We start from the raw sequence: 17,794 nt of genomic DNA on the forward strand, positions 1-17,794 counted from the left end.
GTTTGGGCTTGTTGGGCTGAAAACCCATTCATACTCAGGGTCAATCCAAACTGAGTCCCTACACATATTATATGAGTAATTGAGTATGCAACTTTTATTATATTCAACTTAACACTTTATATTCCAAACAATTCAAAAATTTATTTATAAATGATTGAAATCAGGTAATTATATTTATTGTAATCATATTTATTGTTATATCAATTTGTAAATGATAGGATATAAAACTTGAAAAGTAAAAGAAAATCACAAAATGCAAGTATCATACATGGCACTCATTTATTGGACAACATACATGGCACAAGCTTGCTAATTGGACCGTACCCAAAATTGTGACATTGACTTGGAAAGCACTCCAAGTGTCCAGAAAAGTGAAAAATGAAAATTCTTTATTATTATTACGTAACCGTTTTTCTTAATTCAATTTTTAAAAGTCTCTTTCGGACAGCACAGTCCTCCCGACAAAAAGTCAAACAGGAACCATAAATGAAAAAAGAATACCTTCCGACATATTTGTATACGCGTTTGGTGACGTCTTTATCTCTGGCTGCTACACGCGTTCCACCTTCCTTCCTCCTCCTTTCTAAGAAATATATAAATTTTCAAAGCAACAAAAAACAGCCAACCATTATTTAAGCTCTGGTTCCTGGTACCCTTTCTCTTCGGTTCTTCCTGTTCGGCAAGGGTCCTCTGTCTCTGCCTTCTTTCTTTGTTGGGTCTTCTCCTCCTTTTTGCTTTGTAATCTCGATGGATGAATTATTTCATTTTTAGTTTTGTCTGGGCCTCTGGGGGCGTTGACTCTAGGCCTTTCAATTTGTTTGTTTGTTTGTTGTAATTGTATATAAGAAGAAGAAGAAGAAGAAGGAGTAGTAGTCAAATCTAATCTAGGTGTCTATTTGATGGATAATCTCATCTGGGGTTGGTATGGTATGTATGTATCAATTAGATGGTCTTTGTAGTTAGAAGAAATATGTCTCAATTCTGACTGAATTCTTTTTGCTTTCAATAATTGTACATTTCATTCATTTCTAGTAAGCTTAAAAAAAAAAAAAAAGCAATGTCGTCCGCCGGTGTCAGTGCTCTTCGTCCCGTTCGCGACGTACCTGTTGTTTTCCCTAATAATTTGCATTCCGAATTCAATCTTTGCTCGGAAGAGTCGATTATGGTATACCTCGCAATGTCGGGGTCAATGACTCCTATGCGTGTTTTGGAATCGGATTCCATTGATTCTGTTAAACTCAGGATCCAAACCTGTAAAGGGTTTGTTGTCAAGAATCAGAAGCTCGTTTGTGGAGGCAGAGAATTGGCCCGGAGTGATTCTCTGGTACGGGACTATGGGGTTGCTGATGGTAATGTTTTGCATTTAGTTCTTAGGCTTTCAGATCTTCAGGAGATTAATGTTAGGACTGCGGGTGGGAAAGAATTTACATTCCATGTGAAGCGGGGTAGAGACGTTGGTTATGTGAAACATAAGATTGCAAAGAAGGGGAAGGAGTTTGTTGATCTTGAAGAACAAGAAGTTGTGTGTAACGGAGAGAGAGTAGAGGATCAGAGGCTTATTGATGATCTCTGTAAACATAACGATGCTGTGATACATTTGTTGGTTCGGAAATCTGCAAAAGTTCGGGCTAGACCAGTTGAGAAGAATCTTGAGTTGTCCGTCGTTGTGCCACAGTTAATTGATGTTGGAGGAAAGAATTCTGATAGAGGGTATGAAGCTGATGGAGAAATTCTACCTAGAAAGCCTCCTGATAGGGATTTTTTGTTGGAGCCAATTCTTGTTAACCACAACATCAAATTGCCCTCGGTGGTTTGGAATATGGTTAACTCCACATATGGCGGATTAGAAAGTGGTCATTATCCGATCAGGTCTATGGAGGGTACAGGAGGAGCTTATTTTATGCTGGACACGTTGGGGCAGAAGTATGTGTCTGTTTTCAAGCCCATTGATGAGGAGCCAATGGCTGTGAACAATCCCCGAGGGCTACCATTGTCACTGGATGGTGAGGGATTAAAAAAGGGTACAAGAGTCGGAGAAGGAGCGTTCAGGGAAGTAGCAGCTTATATTTTGGATCATCCAAAAGGTGGGCACCGCTCATTGTTTGGTGAGGGTAAGGGCTTTGCTGGGGTTCCTCCTACTTTTATGGTCAAATGCTTGCACGGAGGATTTAACCATCCTGGGGATTTGACTGTCAAGATTGGATCTCTGCAGATGTTCATGGTGAATAATGGAAGTTGTGAGGATATGGGCCCTGGGGCATTCCCGGTTGAGGAAGTGCATAAAATCTCTGTGTTGGATATCAGACTGGCAAATGCAGATAGGCATGCTGGGAATATTTTGCTGAGCAAAGAGCAAGTAGATGGCAAGACTCTTCTGATTCCAATTGATCATGGATATTGCTTGCCTGAAACTGTAAGTACTACTTAACTTTGGCAATGTGTAACTCTTTGCAACTTAATGCATCTTACAGCTATTTTATTTGTTTGATTTGCCTGTGGTATAGTTGTTTGAATGGTTTGTTGTCTCCTTTTATGTTTTTTGACTTTCATATTACTTTATATTCATATTTTAGAATCCCATTATTCTTGATTTCATCCCATATATTTGGTTCAAATTTCAATCAGGAGTCAGGACTATAGTGTTCCATAAGACTTATTCAGTTTGATTAAATAAATGAATTCAGCCTGTTATGATTTTCCACATCTGGTCATTTTTATTAAAAGTTTTTAATCCAAGTTAACATTGCTGCACATCCGCTTGCATATGGTACATTTGTGGTCATTACTGATTTGATGGCCTTGCATATCAGATTGCCTAATCTAAGAATTTTGTTATAATACTTCTGATTTTGATTAGTTTTTATCTTGAAAGCTTTTATTTTACTTATTTATTTTTTACAAAATTGTATTCTCTTGAAAGTTGATACCTATCAACTTTTCTTTGAGACGGTCTCAAATATGTAATGAGGGGAAAAGACTGCTGCTCTATTCTCTTTGTTATTTATGATTTTCAAAGTATAATGACTGCTTAATTGATTTTAAATTTGCTTCCTATATTACAAAAATATGTCATCCTGTTTTTTTTTTTTTATATGAATTTTCTTTTTCTTTTCTTTTTTTTCAATTGAAATGAAGAAATTTTCTTAAAAATAGGAGTGACCAATTGATGAAAAGATGAGGAAGAGTCACTTGATATGTTTTGATTCTGTACAAAGGAGAGCAATTAATGTACTACGGAGAAGGAATGAATTGATTCAAATGTAGAGGAAGACCTAAAATAACATTAGTAAAAATAATGAAAAAGGTCATATCAATTAAAGTAGTGACAAAAAGAGTGATTTTGGATAAGATAGAATAGCGGAAAAAAGTACATGTAGCTGACCCTAATTAGTTCGATGAGGATTTATAGTCAACTCTAAAATTTTGGGACTAAGACTTGGTTGTTGTTTCAGTCTTTTGCTCAATCTGTTCAATCCTATTTACTTTAGACTTGTGCTGATCCTGCAGTTTGAAGATTGCACATTTGAGTGGCTCTATTGGCCACAGGCTCGTCAACCTTACTCCACTGAGACCATTGACTACATCAGATCTCTGGATGCTGAAGAAGACATTTCCCTTCTGAAATTCCATGGATGGGACGTGCCACTTGAATGTGCTCGCACACTCCGCATCTCAACCATGCTTCTGAAAAAGGGAGTAGAAAGAGGGCTTACTCCCTTTGACATTGGAAGTATGATTTGTAGAGAAAACTTGAAGAAGGAATCCGTGATTGAGGAAATTGTCCAAGGAGCCCAGGATTCTGTGCTACCAAGCACAAGTGAAGCTATATTCCTTGAGACTGTGTCCCAAATCATGGATCACCACCTCGACAAGATTGCTCAGTTTCCGTTTTCATAAGGATGCTATTTTTTATTTTTATTTTTAAATTCTATTATAGGAACATTGGTATATATATGGACATATTATCGTACATATGTATGTATGATAGGTGACTAGGATGTTCTCCTTTTGTCCATGCACAATGTGAAAGGAGTCGTTATTTCTTTGTTATTACTATTTCTTTCATGTCACATGTCTTGATCCATTTCATTATTTATTTGTTGAACCTTTCATAGGTTCTTCTCAAGCTTTCATTTGAAAGCAAATAAATTATGTTTTATTTTATTATTTTTTATTTGTGGCACTGGTTCGTGATCATAGTTGTCAAAATCGCGATCTGGATCGTAAGATTGCACGATTTTACAATCCTACCTCATTAAAATGTTTAGGATCGCACTAAGATCGTAAAATTGGTAGGATCGTACGTAGGATTGTGTAGGAATGTATAGGATCCTACCAATCCAACCAAAAACATACATTTTTGGTTTTTTTATTTTTTATTTTTTATTTATTTTTTATGGGATAAATTTTTTGTTTTGATAAAATTTTAAGAGTTTTTATTTTTTCATGTTGTGATAGTATAACTTTTTATTTTATAAAATTATGTTAACCTAAGCAAATGTTTTTTAATTTCTAGTTCACTTGTAATCAAAATAAAGGAATCTTCATCATTTCTAAATAAAAAATTTGATGTTGGCTTTGCTACCTTTTAAGCTATAATGTTGTTATATTTGTTTGATCAATATACTAAACCTAAGCAAATGTTTTTTAATTTCTAGTTCACTTGTAATCAAAATAAAGGAATGCTTCATCATTTCTAAATAAAAAATTTGATGTTGGCTTTGCTACCTTTTAAGCTATAATGTTGTTATATTTGTTTGATCAATATACTAAACCTAAGCAAATGTTTTTTAATTTCTAGTTCACTTGTAATCAAAATAAAGGAATGCTTCATCATTTCTAAATAAAAAATTTGATGTTGGCTTTGCTACCTTTTAAGCTATAATGTTGTTATATTTGTTTGATCAATATACTAATTTGTGTTCTAATATTACTAAAATATTTATATATATATATATATATATATATATATATATAATTTTATTAGTTATGCTTGTATTTGTATATTGATTGACTGATTTTTTTTAAGCATGCTCTTTAATTATTGCTGAGTGGTATAACTTGAATAGTTGAGTGTGAAATTGTATTATGATGTCTTTTACAACTCTAGAATACAAATATATAGTGTCTACATAAATGATGAAATGGATGATAATGATTAGAAATTTATGTACATTTTTAGACCCCTTAAATACAAACAGATTAACCTAGTTATTTAGCCAAGTGATTAACTTAGGTAAATTATTCAGATCTAGATTAACACAAGTAAATCATATCATTGAAACAATGCGAAAAATAAATAACATAACGATATGATAACCCAGGAATACCAAACCAGTAAAAAACCTATGAAGGATTTAACCTAACTATCCTCAAGGTAAAACAGATCCACTATAAAAGAATTGAAGTTTTACAATAGCGACTTAGACCACTAACATCCTATTGCTACCTCAAGTATAAAACTTACTACCACGATCACGTGACAGCTCCAAATTTACGGACTACTTCTTTCTTGGATTCACAGCTGAAAGGTTTTTAGACCCCTTAACCCAACCAGATTAACTTAGTTAATTAGCTAAGTAATTAACTTAGTCAAATTATGCAAATCTAGGTTATCACAATCAAACAATCATATCAAGTATATAGCAGCGGAAATATAAATAACACAAAAATATGATAACCTAGAAAAACCAAACCGGTAAAAAACCTGGAGATGATTTAACTTAGTTATCCTTAAGGTAAACTTGAATCCACTATCTTGAAAGAATCGAAGTTCATACAATAAGACTTACAACCCCCACACTCGACTTCTTATTGCTACCCACTAATAGAACTTACTGACACGACCACGTGTAAGCTCTGAGACCACAGACTCCTTCTTTCTTAGATTCATCACCAGATACAAGCACCCACGCTTGTTTTTCTTTAGGCTTCAATGGCAACAACTGAGTTGATCATTAAGGTGTAGATAACATCTCCTCCTTGAAAACCCTAAGTTTTGTGTAAAGGAAAGATCCTCTAGATCTCACAAGAGATTTACACAAAACAGCAATATGAGCAACCTCTAAAACGTGGCTAGGGTTTGCCTTATATACCTAGGGCAAAAAAATAAAACCCTAAACGTTTTAGGAGTTAGGGCTGAGTTGGAAATTCTGCAGAAAAAACGTATCTACCCAAACGTATCTAGGCCAAGATGCACAATGAATTCTGCATCAGCTCGATTCCAACTTTACATAAACAACACTACTTTGAGCAAGTCTAAACAAGACTAAATAACTTGTTTTGATCATGGTTTCCAGCAATACATATTAGAATTCTAAATACATTAAATCCTAAATCTTTAGAACCTAACAAACTCCCCCTTTGGTAATCCGTGACAAAACACAACTAAAAGCTCAAAGTTTACAAAGTACAGCCCTTTACATAACAAATCCAATCATAACTACTATCCATCAGTTGCAAGTGTAAACAGCAACTCAATTGAATCAACCTATATTTCCTAAAATACTCAACAAATGCATAAACGCATGTGTGGAAAATACAAGTAAACAAAATAAATTCTTAATTTCACCGAAACACAAAATAAAGACATTTATCAAATGAATAACCAAAAAATATAAGTCAATAAGCAATGAAACAAGAAACAAAATAAATGTATCTCCCCCTAACATGAATACCCAACAAAAATAAATCTAGAGCCAAAAGAATGTAAATACAAGATGCAGCTCCTAGATACAATCTAATCACCACAGGCTCCTCAGAAACAAAAACTCCCCCTATCAACAAAAACTCTACAAGCTAATCCAAAAGCTACTCCCCCTTTTTGTGACAGAATGCCAAAGGGCAATCACAATCCATCATCAAAAGGAGGTGGTGAAGGAGATCGTCTGAAATGTCCCAACTCCGCACGCAAAGCACGAACCTCATCGAGCAAGTCCACCAAAATCTGTCCATGAGCCGCCTAAACGTTCAAGACATGATCCAACGTACATCGAATGTCTGAATCATCTGAAGTAGTCAATGGAGGAACATCATCAGTAGTAGCAGCACCAAACGCCTCGGCCTGTGCATCACCTATAGAAAAGGAAGAAGGGGGTACAACACCAGAAGACTGAACACGAGGAGGCCTCAAATGTGCAGCCCTCAGACGAAGAATAGAAGCACCTATGGGACCAGTAACATGTACAAGCTCAGATGCGGGGAAACCATCTAAACCTAAAAACAACAAAATCCTATGAATGAAGATAGGATAGACAAGAGCGTGACCAACAACGCTACTCCTATGAATCTCGTTCAAAGAACGAAGAAACAGATAAGGAAAAGAAATAGAAGCACCAGAGAAAAGGGTATACAAAAACACACATCGCTTAATAGGGATGGTGTGGAGATGAGAGATAGGCCACAAAAAATGACACGCTATCCTAAGAAAAAGATAGGTAGTCACAGGAAGCTCAGCGGACGTGATCTGAGGATCAGAACCCCATTAAATAGAAAACCCAATGATGTATGACATGACGTCATCAAGGGGTGGAGACTCCTCATAAGGATAGTTAGGATGCCTAATGACCAAGACCCCAAGAGCATCAACCACTACCCTAGGGGTAATGGTGAACTCAACACCTCGTATCCAACTCCTAACATGGGTGTTGGAATCATAGGCGTGGCAAGAAAGGTTCGAATAGAAATCTCTAATGAGGGCGGTCAGAGGTGGATGATCTATCTCCAACAGGGACAACCAACCTCGACTCTCAAAGTTTGCCCTAATGGCAGGATCTAACTCATCTAGCAGCACAGAACGCTCAGCCCAAATCTTCCTCTTACTGTTCAGCTTATCAAAAGCATCTCTGCATTTAGCATCCTTAAACAACTCACTCCAAAAGGGAGACTCAGAAGAAAAGGAGGGAGTCCTATGAGCTCTAGTTTTCCTAAGCATGGTGCTAAGGAAAGGACAAGGACACACAACTGAACCAAAAAGAACAAAAAGGAAAAACTAAGGGCAGACAGCAAGTTAGCATAAAAAAAATATAGAACAAAAATCTATATGATGCATGAACAGATTAAAAGTCATGATGCATGCGCTAATGCAGTGAAACTAGGTTCAATTGAAGTTTAAATTCACAAAATTGGCTTGAGCATAAAATTTCTAACAAAAACCCAAAAAATTTGAAAACCACTTGAACATTTTTTTTTAAAAAGAAATTTTACCAATTGATCATCACACAAGTTAGAAAACAGATTAGAATGATCAATTACATCAATCCAACAAGCCAATTTCATCAGTTTTGACCTAATTGAACAAAATCCCCAAATCGGATTCAAAACAAGCCCTAGAAAATCCAATTTCGCACAAACCACAAAATTGATCAAATTATCCAACATAGAACATGTTAATAACATCATAGGAAAAAAACCCAATGATCAATTTTAGAAAATATGGCTTGAATCATCAAAAACCCCAAGTATGCATAGGTTCGAAATCCCCAAATTAAAATGCATGAAAAATGCATGAAATGTGAAAATAAAAACAAAAAGAAGGGTAAAAGAGTCTTACCGGTATTTGCAGAGAGAAACCTTGCAAAAAGAATGATAAAAAACAACAAAAATCTAAGGTGGAGCCAAGTCCGAATCCGAGAGAGAGAGAGAGAGAGAGAAGCTTAGAAACTTTTGAAAAAGTGAATTTAAAAAGGTCAAGATCTGATTTTTTTTTTTTTTAAACATGATTCAAGATTTTCGATTGATCGAAACAAACAGAGGCTCACCTAAAATTTTAATTGCAATTTCGATTGATCAAAAAACAAATTCGATTGATCGAAATTGTAAAAAAAAATGAATTTTTGAAAATCAATATAATTTGATGCAACCTCTCCTCAAAGCATTAAAAAATGAAATAAATGCATGATTATAAGATGAAATAAGTTTCAAAAACCCAAGATTTTAGCCCAGTTTTTCAAAATTAAGATTTTCAAACAATCTCCCTTGAAATTCTCAAGCAATAATGCTATTTTGCATAAAAACTCAAAGTATTTTCAAACTTAGTTGGTCAGATCAAAAACACACACAATAACATGTACAAAGTTTAGCAAAGAGTAACTTGTGTAGTGTGTGCAACTAGCAAAAACTTGAGATACATGTGAGGTGATATGTGAATAGAAATCAACCACAAAGTCTACAAAATTCATCACATAGAATTCAAAAGAGACTATCACTTAAAGAGTTACATCATATAACTCCCATATCTCTTAGAACATAAGCTTGCAATCATGTAAGTTTCTTGATTTTTGCCTCATAATATACACACCAATTTTAATTTATTCAAAAACTTATTAAAAAGTCAGGATAATGTACACACCAATTTTAATTATGTGATTTGGCATCAAGCCTAATAGTACACACCAATTTTAAGCATTAAACAATTAAACCGAGGCTACACCTTATGTTCTTTTTGTGCATGTGCTACGCTTTCTCGAGTACTTACGATATGCACTAAGGTATTCATGATTGGCTAGTGAACAGTGGTGAGATGGTTATTTATGCCTTTCTCAAAAAGTTCAAGTCCAACAGTCAAAGACATGTGACTTCAAGATCAAGACAAAATGATCAAAAATCATAAACATCTTTCACACACAACATGCACTACAAAGCTTCAGCTAGTAAAGTGCAATAAATAAGCTCATCAAAGCTAAACAAGGTACAAAGACATGTTATGTGAAAATAAATTGATCAACCTTGTTTTCAAAAACCAAGAGAATGAATACAAAGCACAAATTGCTTTCCTCTTTCTCCTTTTTTTTATTTTTTTTTTTTTTTTTTTTCTTGAAAAGAAAAAAACAAAAGCAATCCTAGAATGAAATGCATGAATGTTATGCAATGCAAATCCTAGGAAAAAAAAAAAAAAAAAAGATAGAACAATGAAGCATAAGGACCATGTCAGAAAGACTCAATTAGATCGAGCCTTTTGTATCCAAAATCTCTTAGATGTATTACGAGCATTGGAGTTCATATTCACATTAGAGTGATTTCCAACTCCGGGGTTGGAATAAAGGTTTAGATCCTTTACCAATTCATCAATAAGTGTCATAGGATCTTGTGCTTGAGGTACAGGCACTTTTGGCTTATTTGCTCGCTTAGCTGCTTGCAGCTTATAACAATTTGGACGAATGTGTCTAGACTTTCCACAAAAATGACAAATCCAAACAGGTTTATCATGCATCTTGTCCTTAGTAAGGGAAGACTCCTTAAGTTCAGACTCTTTCATATCAACCTTAATCTTACTAGAAGGTGTGACTTCTATAGGTTTAGCAGTCTCACTCACAACCTCACTCTCAGGGGGTTTAGAGGAAGAAGAAGGAACAAAGTTTGTGGAATTTAGTGTAGTCACAGAGATGCTTTCAACAAAACCTAATCCAGATTTGTCAGAAGGAGCCTTTTGAACACTTACCATTTGATCAAGTTTAGAACTAGCGGATCTAGCAACAGATAAATCATATTCCAAATATTTAACTTTATCAAGCAAGAGCATATTCTCAGTTTTCACATTGTTCAAAAGATCATTCGCATCAACCAAATTAGCAAGCAAATNAAAGGCCTCCTCGGCCACAGGCCGAGGAGCATTCCCTCATTTGTAAGAAAATACTTAGCCATTTTTAAAGATAAGTTTGGGCATGGTGATCAACGGCCAGCACCTAAGCCTGTCAGCCCACTCTCTATAAATGTATTGTTCGGGTTTGTTGGGCTGAAAACCCAACACTCAATTCAAATTGAGTCCCTACATATGACATGCAAATTATATCATATGATACAAATCTAAGTTTTTTTGTGGATGAATTTATAATTTACATGATTATTCAACATATAAAACGGTTAAAACCATTATCAATGTATTTTTTTCTTTAAATATGAAAATATGTAAGATCTTACGATTCATGATCCGATTCTATGATCTATGATTCCCACCTACTTACAACGATCATATATAGGATCCCGATTTTGACAACCTTGTTCGTGATTATATTGCTGAAAATGCACATATATGAATATGACTGAATCTGTTTGTGATTCAATACCAAAAATTGCAGGAGAGACAAGGATTGTGTAATCTGCGTCATGACTTGGTCTTCTGATGCTTCTGTTAGAGCATCTAGGTGTTTTTCATACTGAAGGTAATCTTCGTGTAGGTAGGATCATCACAACAATAACATAAAGTTGGCAAGAATATTGAAACTTCTAATGTCTTTTTCATATTGACTTGATAGATTTCTTGAATCGAGATGTTCAACTCTGTTTCTTAACATCTTCCTATCAATAAAATCAAACTTTTCTCACTTGTTTTTCTCTCCTAGATGCACCATTTTGGGACGATAGTTTACATCTATTGACCCAAAATGTGCTGCTTTCATTTGAGGTGTTAAGACAATAATTGTTCAAGTAGTAACAAGTGAAAAATTGGGTGATTTTAATTATAGAAAAATGGTAAAATTACTAAAATATTTATTAAAGAAGTCTTAAAAATTGTCATACCAAATGGACATCATAATAATTATGAATTCTCTCTTTTTTTTGGTGTTTAAAAATTGACAAAAAATGACACATGGATATACTGTGCCTAGCATTGGTCTTATTGATAATTGGTCAGTTGATACACAATTGGACTGTGCATTTTAAATGGAAAATATTAAAGCTATTGCCAGTTTTAGTACAAAAAGATTTAAAATTTATGTAACAGTGAATATGATTGGTGTCTCGCGTCCCATAAATAAATTTCTTAATTATCTTTATGTTGTGATGTAATTTCAATATTGTATGACTTCTATAACAAACACCCTGTCCTCATTAAACATTAAGCAGCAGTAACAAGGATACACCTTCACAAAACACCATACATTTTCAAATTATTGCTCAACACTTTCATCCATGTTGGATTTCCATTCACTACATGATTGGAGTAGAAAGGTGACTCAAGAACGGGGCAGGGACAACAGGATGATGCAGAGCAGTTGTGAACCTATTTGGGACAACTCACTGTCTTGAACAATTATGTGATCAGAAGATTGAGTGCTGGCTTCCCATAGTCCATCTTTGGTCTGGAATAAGAACAAAAATGCAAGTGAAATAGGCAGTCGTAATATTATTTTATGCATAACTTACGATGTCTTCTATAAATTTATCGAGCTTGACACATCCAAATTTTGACAGACGATTCAAGATATTGGTCAAGAAATGCTGGATCTTGCTATAGCTATGATTTTTGTGTGGCACATGTCAGACCAAGAAAGCAAGACAGGCATCTTGAAAACACATCCTGCCCAATTGCAGGAGGCAGACATCATCCTTATTTCTTGTTAGACTTCTTCAGCATCTGCTTCAACCCCTTTCTGAAAAGCAATCACCAAGAAATACATGAGTTTACCATAAAAATGTAAACGTGACTGAAATAACTAATGCAATTGAGCAGAATTGTCCCATCCCTTTCTGCCAACTTTCAAAACTAACTATGCCAGAGTTCAAAAGTTACCTCTTTGTGGGTTTGCCAGAAACACCAAATACACCCTTCATCAATGAGCTTATATCCACAGAGCGTTCCTTCATGATCTTATCATGGTAAATTTTGCTCCCAATCTCAGTAATTTGTTCGTCCACTTCTTCTAGTGTTTGGTCAACATTGAGCTGAAGTTCCCCTTTCCTGATGACAGTTACACTGAAACCATTTGCTTTGGCTTCCCAAAAAGCGTCCTAGAGAGAGTTAATGACTGTTAGCAATGGCAAGAACAAGAGTTCCCATCTCAAAGGAATAAATAACACCTAAGAACCCCAATGTCAAGCAATATATATATATATATATCCATTATACTTAAAATGGACCAAGAAGGGAACTCAGACCTAGCAGACAGCAAAAAAATCCAAAAGCAGAAAAGCATAAGGGCTTGCGGAAAGGAATACTTAAGATACACAGCTTTGATAGTGAAGAGAAGAGGAAACTAAGCATCAAATTGCCTCCATGGCCATCACCAACAATGGCAATCACATGATGCTCTATAGAAAGTAGTAGTATGGAAACAAATAAACTCCTCACCTTAGGTGGCCGAGGAACAACAAAGGCACGGCCATTTCCAAGCATGTCCATGTGAGCCTGAATTATATAACAAAGATTTTTGCAGTCACCAGCATCCTCGAAGGCAATCACATGACATGGCTTTGGTTCCAATTCAAGATCAGTAGCCATCTCCAATGAATATAGTCCAACCATCTGTTCCCCATTGTCAACTGTGTACAATTCGATGCACTGGAAAGCAGGGAGAAAAAAATCTATTTACTCTGTAAATTTCATGGAAAAGATATCTATACTAAAGCAAAATATAAGACACTAGTCTATGGAATTTTTGACAAGTGCATAGTTTTGAGACTTTGTTTAGAAATGAGCAGATTCAGGTCCAAGAAGCTGAAAAAGTTGAAATATCACAAACTTACCAGCAAATGTGGAAGATCCAACCACCACAGATAATCTTCTTCCTTCTCATCTGCATATTCGCGGTATTTGGTCACTACGGCTTGTGGTCCAAACAATTCCATTTCTCTTTTGAGCTTGTTGAGTTTCTTTTCCATGAATTTCTTATTCCTCTCAGGTACTTCGCTCATCAGATCAGCTGCTTCCTGTATTTCTTTTTCAGTGATCCACCGATCTAAATCCTTCCCCATATTCCTCATAATTGATTTAACTTCTGGGTCTGTCTCTGCATTATAAGAATCCAAAAACCCACGGGACCATTTCTTTGTGTGTTGCCAATATTCTTTCCCTGATCTTTTGCCAGCTATAACAGAACCATCACTGCCTTCAATTACTGTCCTAGAATTTTTGGGATCCTCATCATGAAAGTTTTTGTCTGAATCAAGGGTGGGCAAAGAAGAAGCGACATTCCCAGGGGTGGGGGATCCTGTTGATTTTTTAATGGAGTTTTCCTGGTCCTTCTTCACTGGGTATGAATTACCAGTGTTCCCAGCTAAAAATGCCTTCTGTTGTTCAAGGAAGTTCTTGAGGAACTCAGGGTTCTTTTCTATCAGAGGCCCTTTCCAGCGTGGTATGATTTTGCTAGGTGGATCATACAAGCTGATACCATCTGGAGGAAGAGAAAAAGATTAAATCAGCATCAGTGCTTGAAAAACTTAGAATGCTAGGTTAAGTATTTATTTGAACGTAAACTTAGCCCCTACTAGGTAACTATCTAAATCATTTACCAGTCTGCTTATATGTTTTCAAGAAATTTGTTCTTAATGTAGTAACCTTTTAGGGAGTTCATGATTAGGTGAATTTCATTATACTCTTGCTGCCAGACAATTGAAATTCATTCTATTAAAAAACCTAAAATGAATTGCTTCTTCCTCGAGGGGAAAAAAAAAGTGAAACAAATATAAATGATTTAAAAGAACATGTAACTACCTGCTCCATAATCAAGATTTTCAATATTTGAATGTAGCAACTCGTGCAGCTTCAACAATTTTTCATTCTCTTTCTCAACTTTCTTTTCAAGACCCATAAAGAACACACGTTTATCTTCAGCATCCATCAAATAAAATGGATCTCGCCCTGCCAACTCATTTTCTCGGACTTGAAAGACAATTTCTCTAAGATCATCATCTTTCATCCACTCAAGTTCACTATCATCACCATTAAAAGCAAGCTGTGTAATTTCAGTATCCATATCTAACTGTTCATTACCTTTTTCTCTAGCAACCATGTAGTTATCTTTAAAACCAGTTCCAATCTTCTTAACTAAGGGCTCAACTTCATGAAAATTTGTATCTATCCAGTTTTGCATCTTTGCAGGTGGCCCTTTCCCCACATTGATTCCATTACCTTCATGATTTAAGGAAGTTTGTGGCTTCCCAAGATCTCCCACTCCACATCTCGCCTCAGAATCTTCAGAATTTTCATTCTTAGTTGGGACAGATTCCTTCCAAGCAGAAACTTTGCAGGCTTTTGTGGAATGTGTAGAATTTGATGTTCGACCTGAAATTGCAGCCAATTTGTCATTCACATCCAATTTATGGCCTGTATCTCTTCTACCAAATCCTTCATCACCTGGATGCCTCAAAACGGCATCACTTTCTTGCAAGGTTTTCACTTGGGACATTATGTCAGGAACTTGATTGTGAAATTTTTCAGAAAGATAGTCTCTAGCTTCTTTCAATGACAGTATCACTCTTGTCTTTGTTCTAATAGAACCTTTCCTTGACATGTGTGATTCAGCATAAGGAGTATCAGAGAATTGGATGACCTCGGTTGTGTCTGTTAACTTCAAAGAACTTTCACTATCTTCAAAACCCTGCACAGTGCTTTCCCTATCAGAAGAAACGTTCTCACCTGAAGTGGTACAACCTTGCATATTGTCCTCTGTGGAAGAGACCTTACTGAGAAATCCAGAATCATCAATTTTTTGTACATCCAAATTGCCTGTCTTTACAGTTTCATGAATACCATTAGTCTGCCCTAAAGAACTCTTATCGTCGTCACTAAGCACATTGACCAATTCCATCTCATTGGAAAGTTCATTATTCACACCCTGTTTTTCTTTTGCATCCTGATCAGTCAGGGAAGGCTCTTGCCCCTCAATGTCCCGTGCACGCCTGGCCATTTGTCTGATTTCCTGAATTCTATTATCCAAGTCAATAGATTTCTCCGTTGGAATAGCAGAGGAATCTTGTAATGATGATTTATCAGAACCTGCCTTGGCTTTCAAAATACTATTCATTAGTTTTTCCTTATCTATCATAGGTTTCTGATTCTCAATTGGTTCCGGAGTTTGTTGAACAACCTCCACGCTAAACTTCTCCAACATGTCTTTCTCCTTTCTTGACTTTATCTTTCTCCTCATCATTTCCTTCTCCACTTCCGTGTGACGAACCTCCTTATTCCCAAAAATAAATAACTTTTTCAATGCCCACAATGCAACAAATCCAAACAACACCAACCTCCCAACACTTGACACCATGGGGAACAATTCAGGCTGAAGAGCAAAACCCTGAATGGCCTTAAAGAAAACAGACTCCCCACCTTGAACAACAAACTTTGCAACTGAACTGTTCCTCGGAATCACATTGTTCTTCCCGCTCCCCATCTCTCTAGCTAAACTCTGAGCACACAGAATTTTCAAATTCACTTCTGTTGAGTCCTCACCCCGGCTCCTTCTAACAATTTCGTCCTCATTAACAGAAACCCACTTGACATTCCCTTCCAAATCTTCAAAAACTGTAAAAATGGGAGCAGACCCAATTCCCCAATCCTTGATATCTTTCCTATACTGCTCAACCCAATTCTCCAATTTATCCCACAACACAGACTCACCCAAACCCGAACGTTTTGATTTGAATTCTTCTGTTTCAACATTTATGAGTCTACTACTATCAATAACGCTATCACTATCACAGTTTAAATTATCATCGAAACTACGATTTGGGTTTTGAAAATCAGACAGACTCACCTGTTCCTGTTGGTCACCAAAAGTGAGCTTCTTCCTCAGCGAGTTCCGGCGATGGCGAGACGTGGGTCGACCAAAATGTGCACAAATCTGGAAGTTCCTGCAGTTATGTAATGGTAAATAATAGGTTGGAAACGAGGAGTTTCTTTTGAAGCTGGGTTTGGGTGGTATGTTGTACTTGTACCTATGTTTCTTTGGAGAGAAATAAGGTGAAGTTCCAGATAGAATTTGAGGATTCAAAATCTCCATTGATAAATTATAAAAAAAAAAAAAAAAAAAAAAAAATTGAGGATTCAAAATCTCCATTGATAAATTATAAAAAAAAAAAAAAAAAAAAAAGACCCAATTAGTAGTGAATCATAATACCAAACACTTATGCTTTCCTTCTTTGATACTACAAAAATAAAAGGTTCTTTCTGGCCCCTGGGTTTTGCACTTGTTGAGTGCAGGTTTTGGGTTTTGGCGTTTTCTAGTTGTTCTTTGTATGTGACGACGTCGTATTGTAACCTCTTTATCATGGGCTTCTACGATCTCAGTATCTACAGAGATTTTAGAAACTCACGTTTGGGTGTAGAGTGCATTTAGTTAGTTACCTAGTTACTCAGTTACAATTCCAAGTATTTTAATTACATTTAACACATTCTAGAATTATTAAATGCACATGGAGAATAATAGGACTATTAGGCTCCAATTGGGAGTTCATAAGGAAAAAGAATGGAATAAAATAGAATTAAGTAACCTTGATCGGATGTTTTAAAATAAAGGAATGGAAATGAATGAAAATGAATAGAATGTAAGTAATCTTGTTTGGGAGTAACATGAAGGGAATGGAATGGAATCATTTTATGACAATATATTAGACCCCTATTTTAAAATAAAGAATTTAATATATAGGGGTATTTTAGGAGTTTTAGTAAAAAAACATTAAATTTAATTTCATTCCCTCCCATTCTTTCTAATTTTGGGATGAATGAAAATTTGAGGTTTTAAGGGAATAGAGAGGAATGAGTGTTCCTTCCTACCCATTCCATTTCCTCCTACTTAAAACTCCAAAACAAGGGAAGGGAATAATATTCTAAAATGATTCTTTTTATTCATTTTCATTTCATTTCATTACCTTCTCCCAAACGAAGCCTTAGTGTATTTCTTTTATCTCTCTTAATATTTCTCTATAGAAAGTGACTATCTTGAATTAAGTCAATTTCCCTACAATTTACATATGTTCCCCTATAATTCTAATCTAATCTCATTAGAAACTACTAGAATCCTAACATTTGGTATCAGAGCCAACCACCACCTCGATTAATCGGGCGTAGCTTAATGAG

At 35.6% G+C, this 17,794-nt stretch overlaps 2 protein-coding genes across 2 annotated transcripts; one reads left to right on the forward strand and one right to left on the reverse strand.

Annotated features, from left to right (window-relative positions):
• Nucleotides 1-607: 607 nt before the first annotated feature.
• On the forward strand, nt 608-4,070 carry LOC111989385 (phosphatidylinositol 4-kinase gamma 4). The gene is made up of 2 exons (XM_024021171.2): nt 608-2,413; nt 3,508-4,070. The coding sequence occupies exons 1-2, from the start codon at nt 1,058-1,060 to the stop codon at nt 3,895-3,897; spliced, it is 1,746 nt and encodes a 581-aa protein (XP_023876939.1). The 5' UTR covers nt 608-1,057; the 3' UTR covers nt 3,898-4,070.
• Nucleotides 4,071-11,804: 7,734 nt separating this feature from the next.
• Nucleotides 11,805-16,749, reverse strand: LOC111989340 (uncharacterized). Its single transcript, XM_024021133.2, has 5 exons — nt 14,432-16,749; nt 13,465-14,111; nt 13,070-13,279; nt 12,512-12,729; nt 11,805-12,371 (listed from the first exon to the last, which is right to left on the reverse strand). The coding sequence occupies exons 1-5, from the start codon at nt 16,716-16,718 to the stop codon at nt 12,329-12,331; spliced, it is 3,405 nt and encodes a 1,134-aa protein (XP_023876901.1). The 5' UTR covers nt 16,719-16,749; the 3' UTR covers nt 11,805-12,328.
• Nucleotides 16,750-17,794: the final 1,045 nt, after the last annotated feature.

The sequence above is a fragment of the Quercus suber genome, unplaced genomic scaffold (genome assembly GCF_002906115.3).
Source record: "Quercus suber isolate HL8 unplaced genomic scaffold, Cork oak 2.0 scaffold_442, whole genome shotgun sequence".
Classification (NCBI taxonomy): Eukaryota; Viridiplantae; Streptophyta; class Magnoliopsida; order Fagales; family Fagaceae; genus Quercus; species Quercus suber.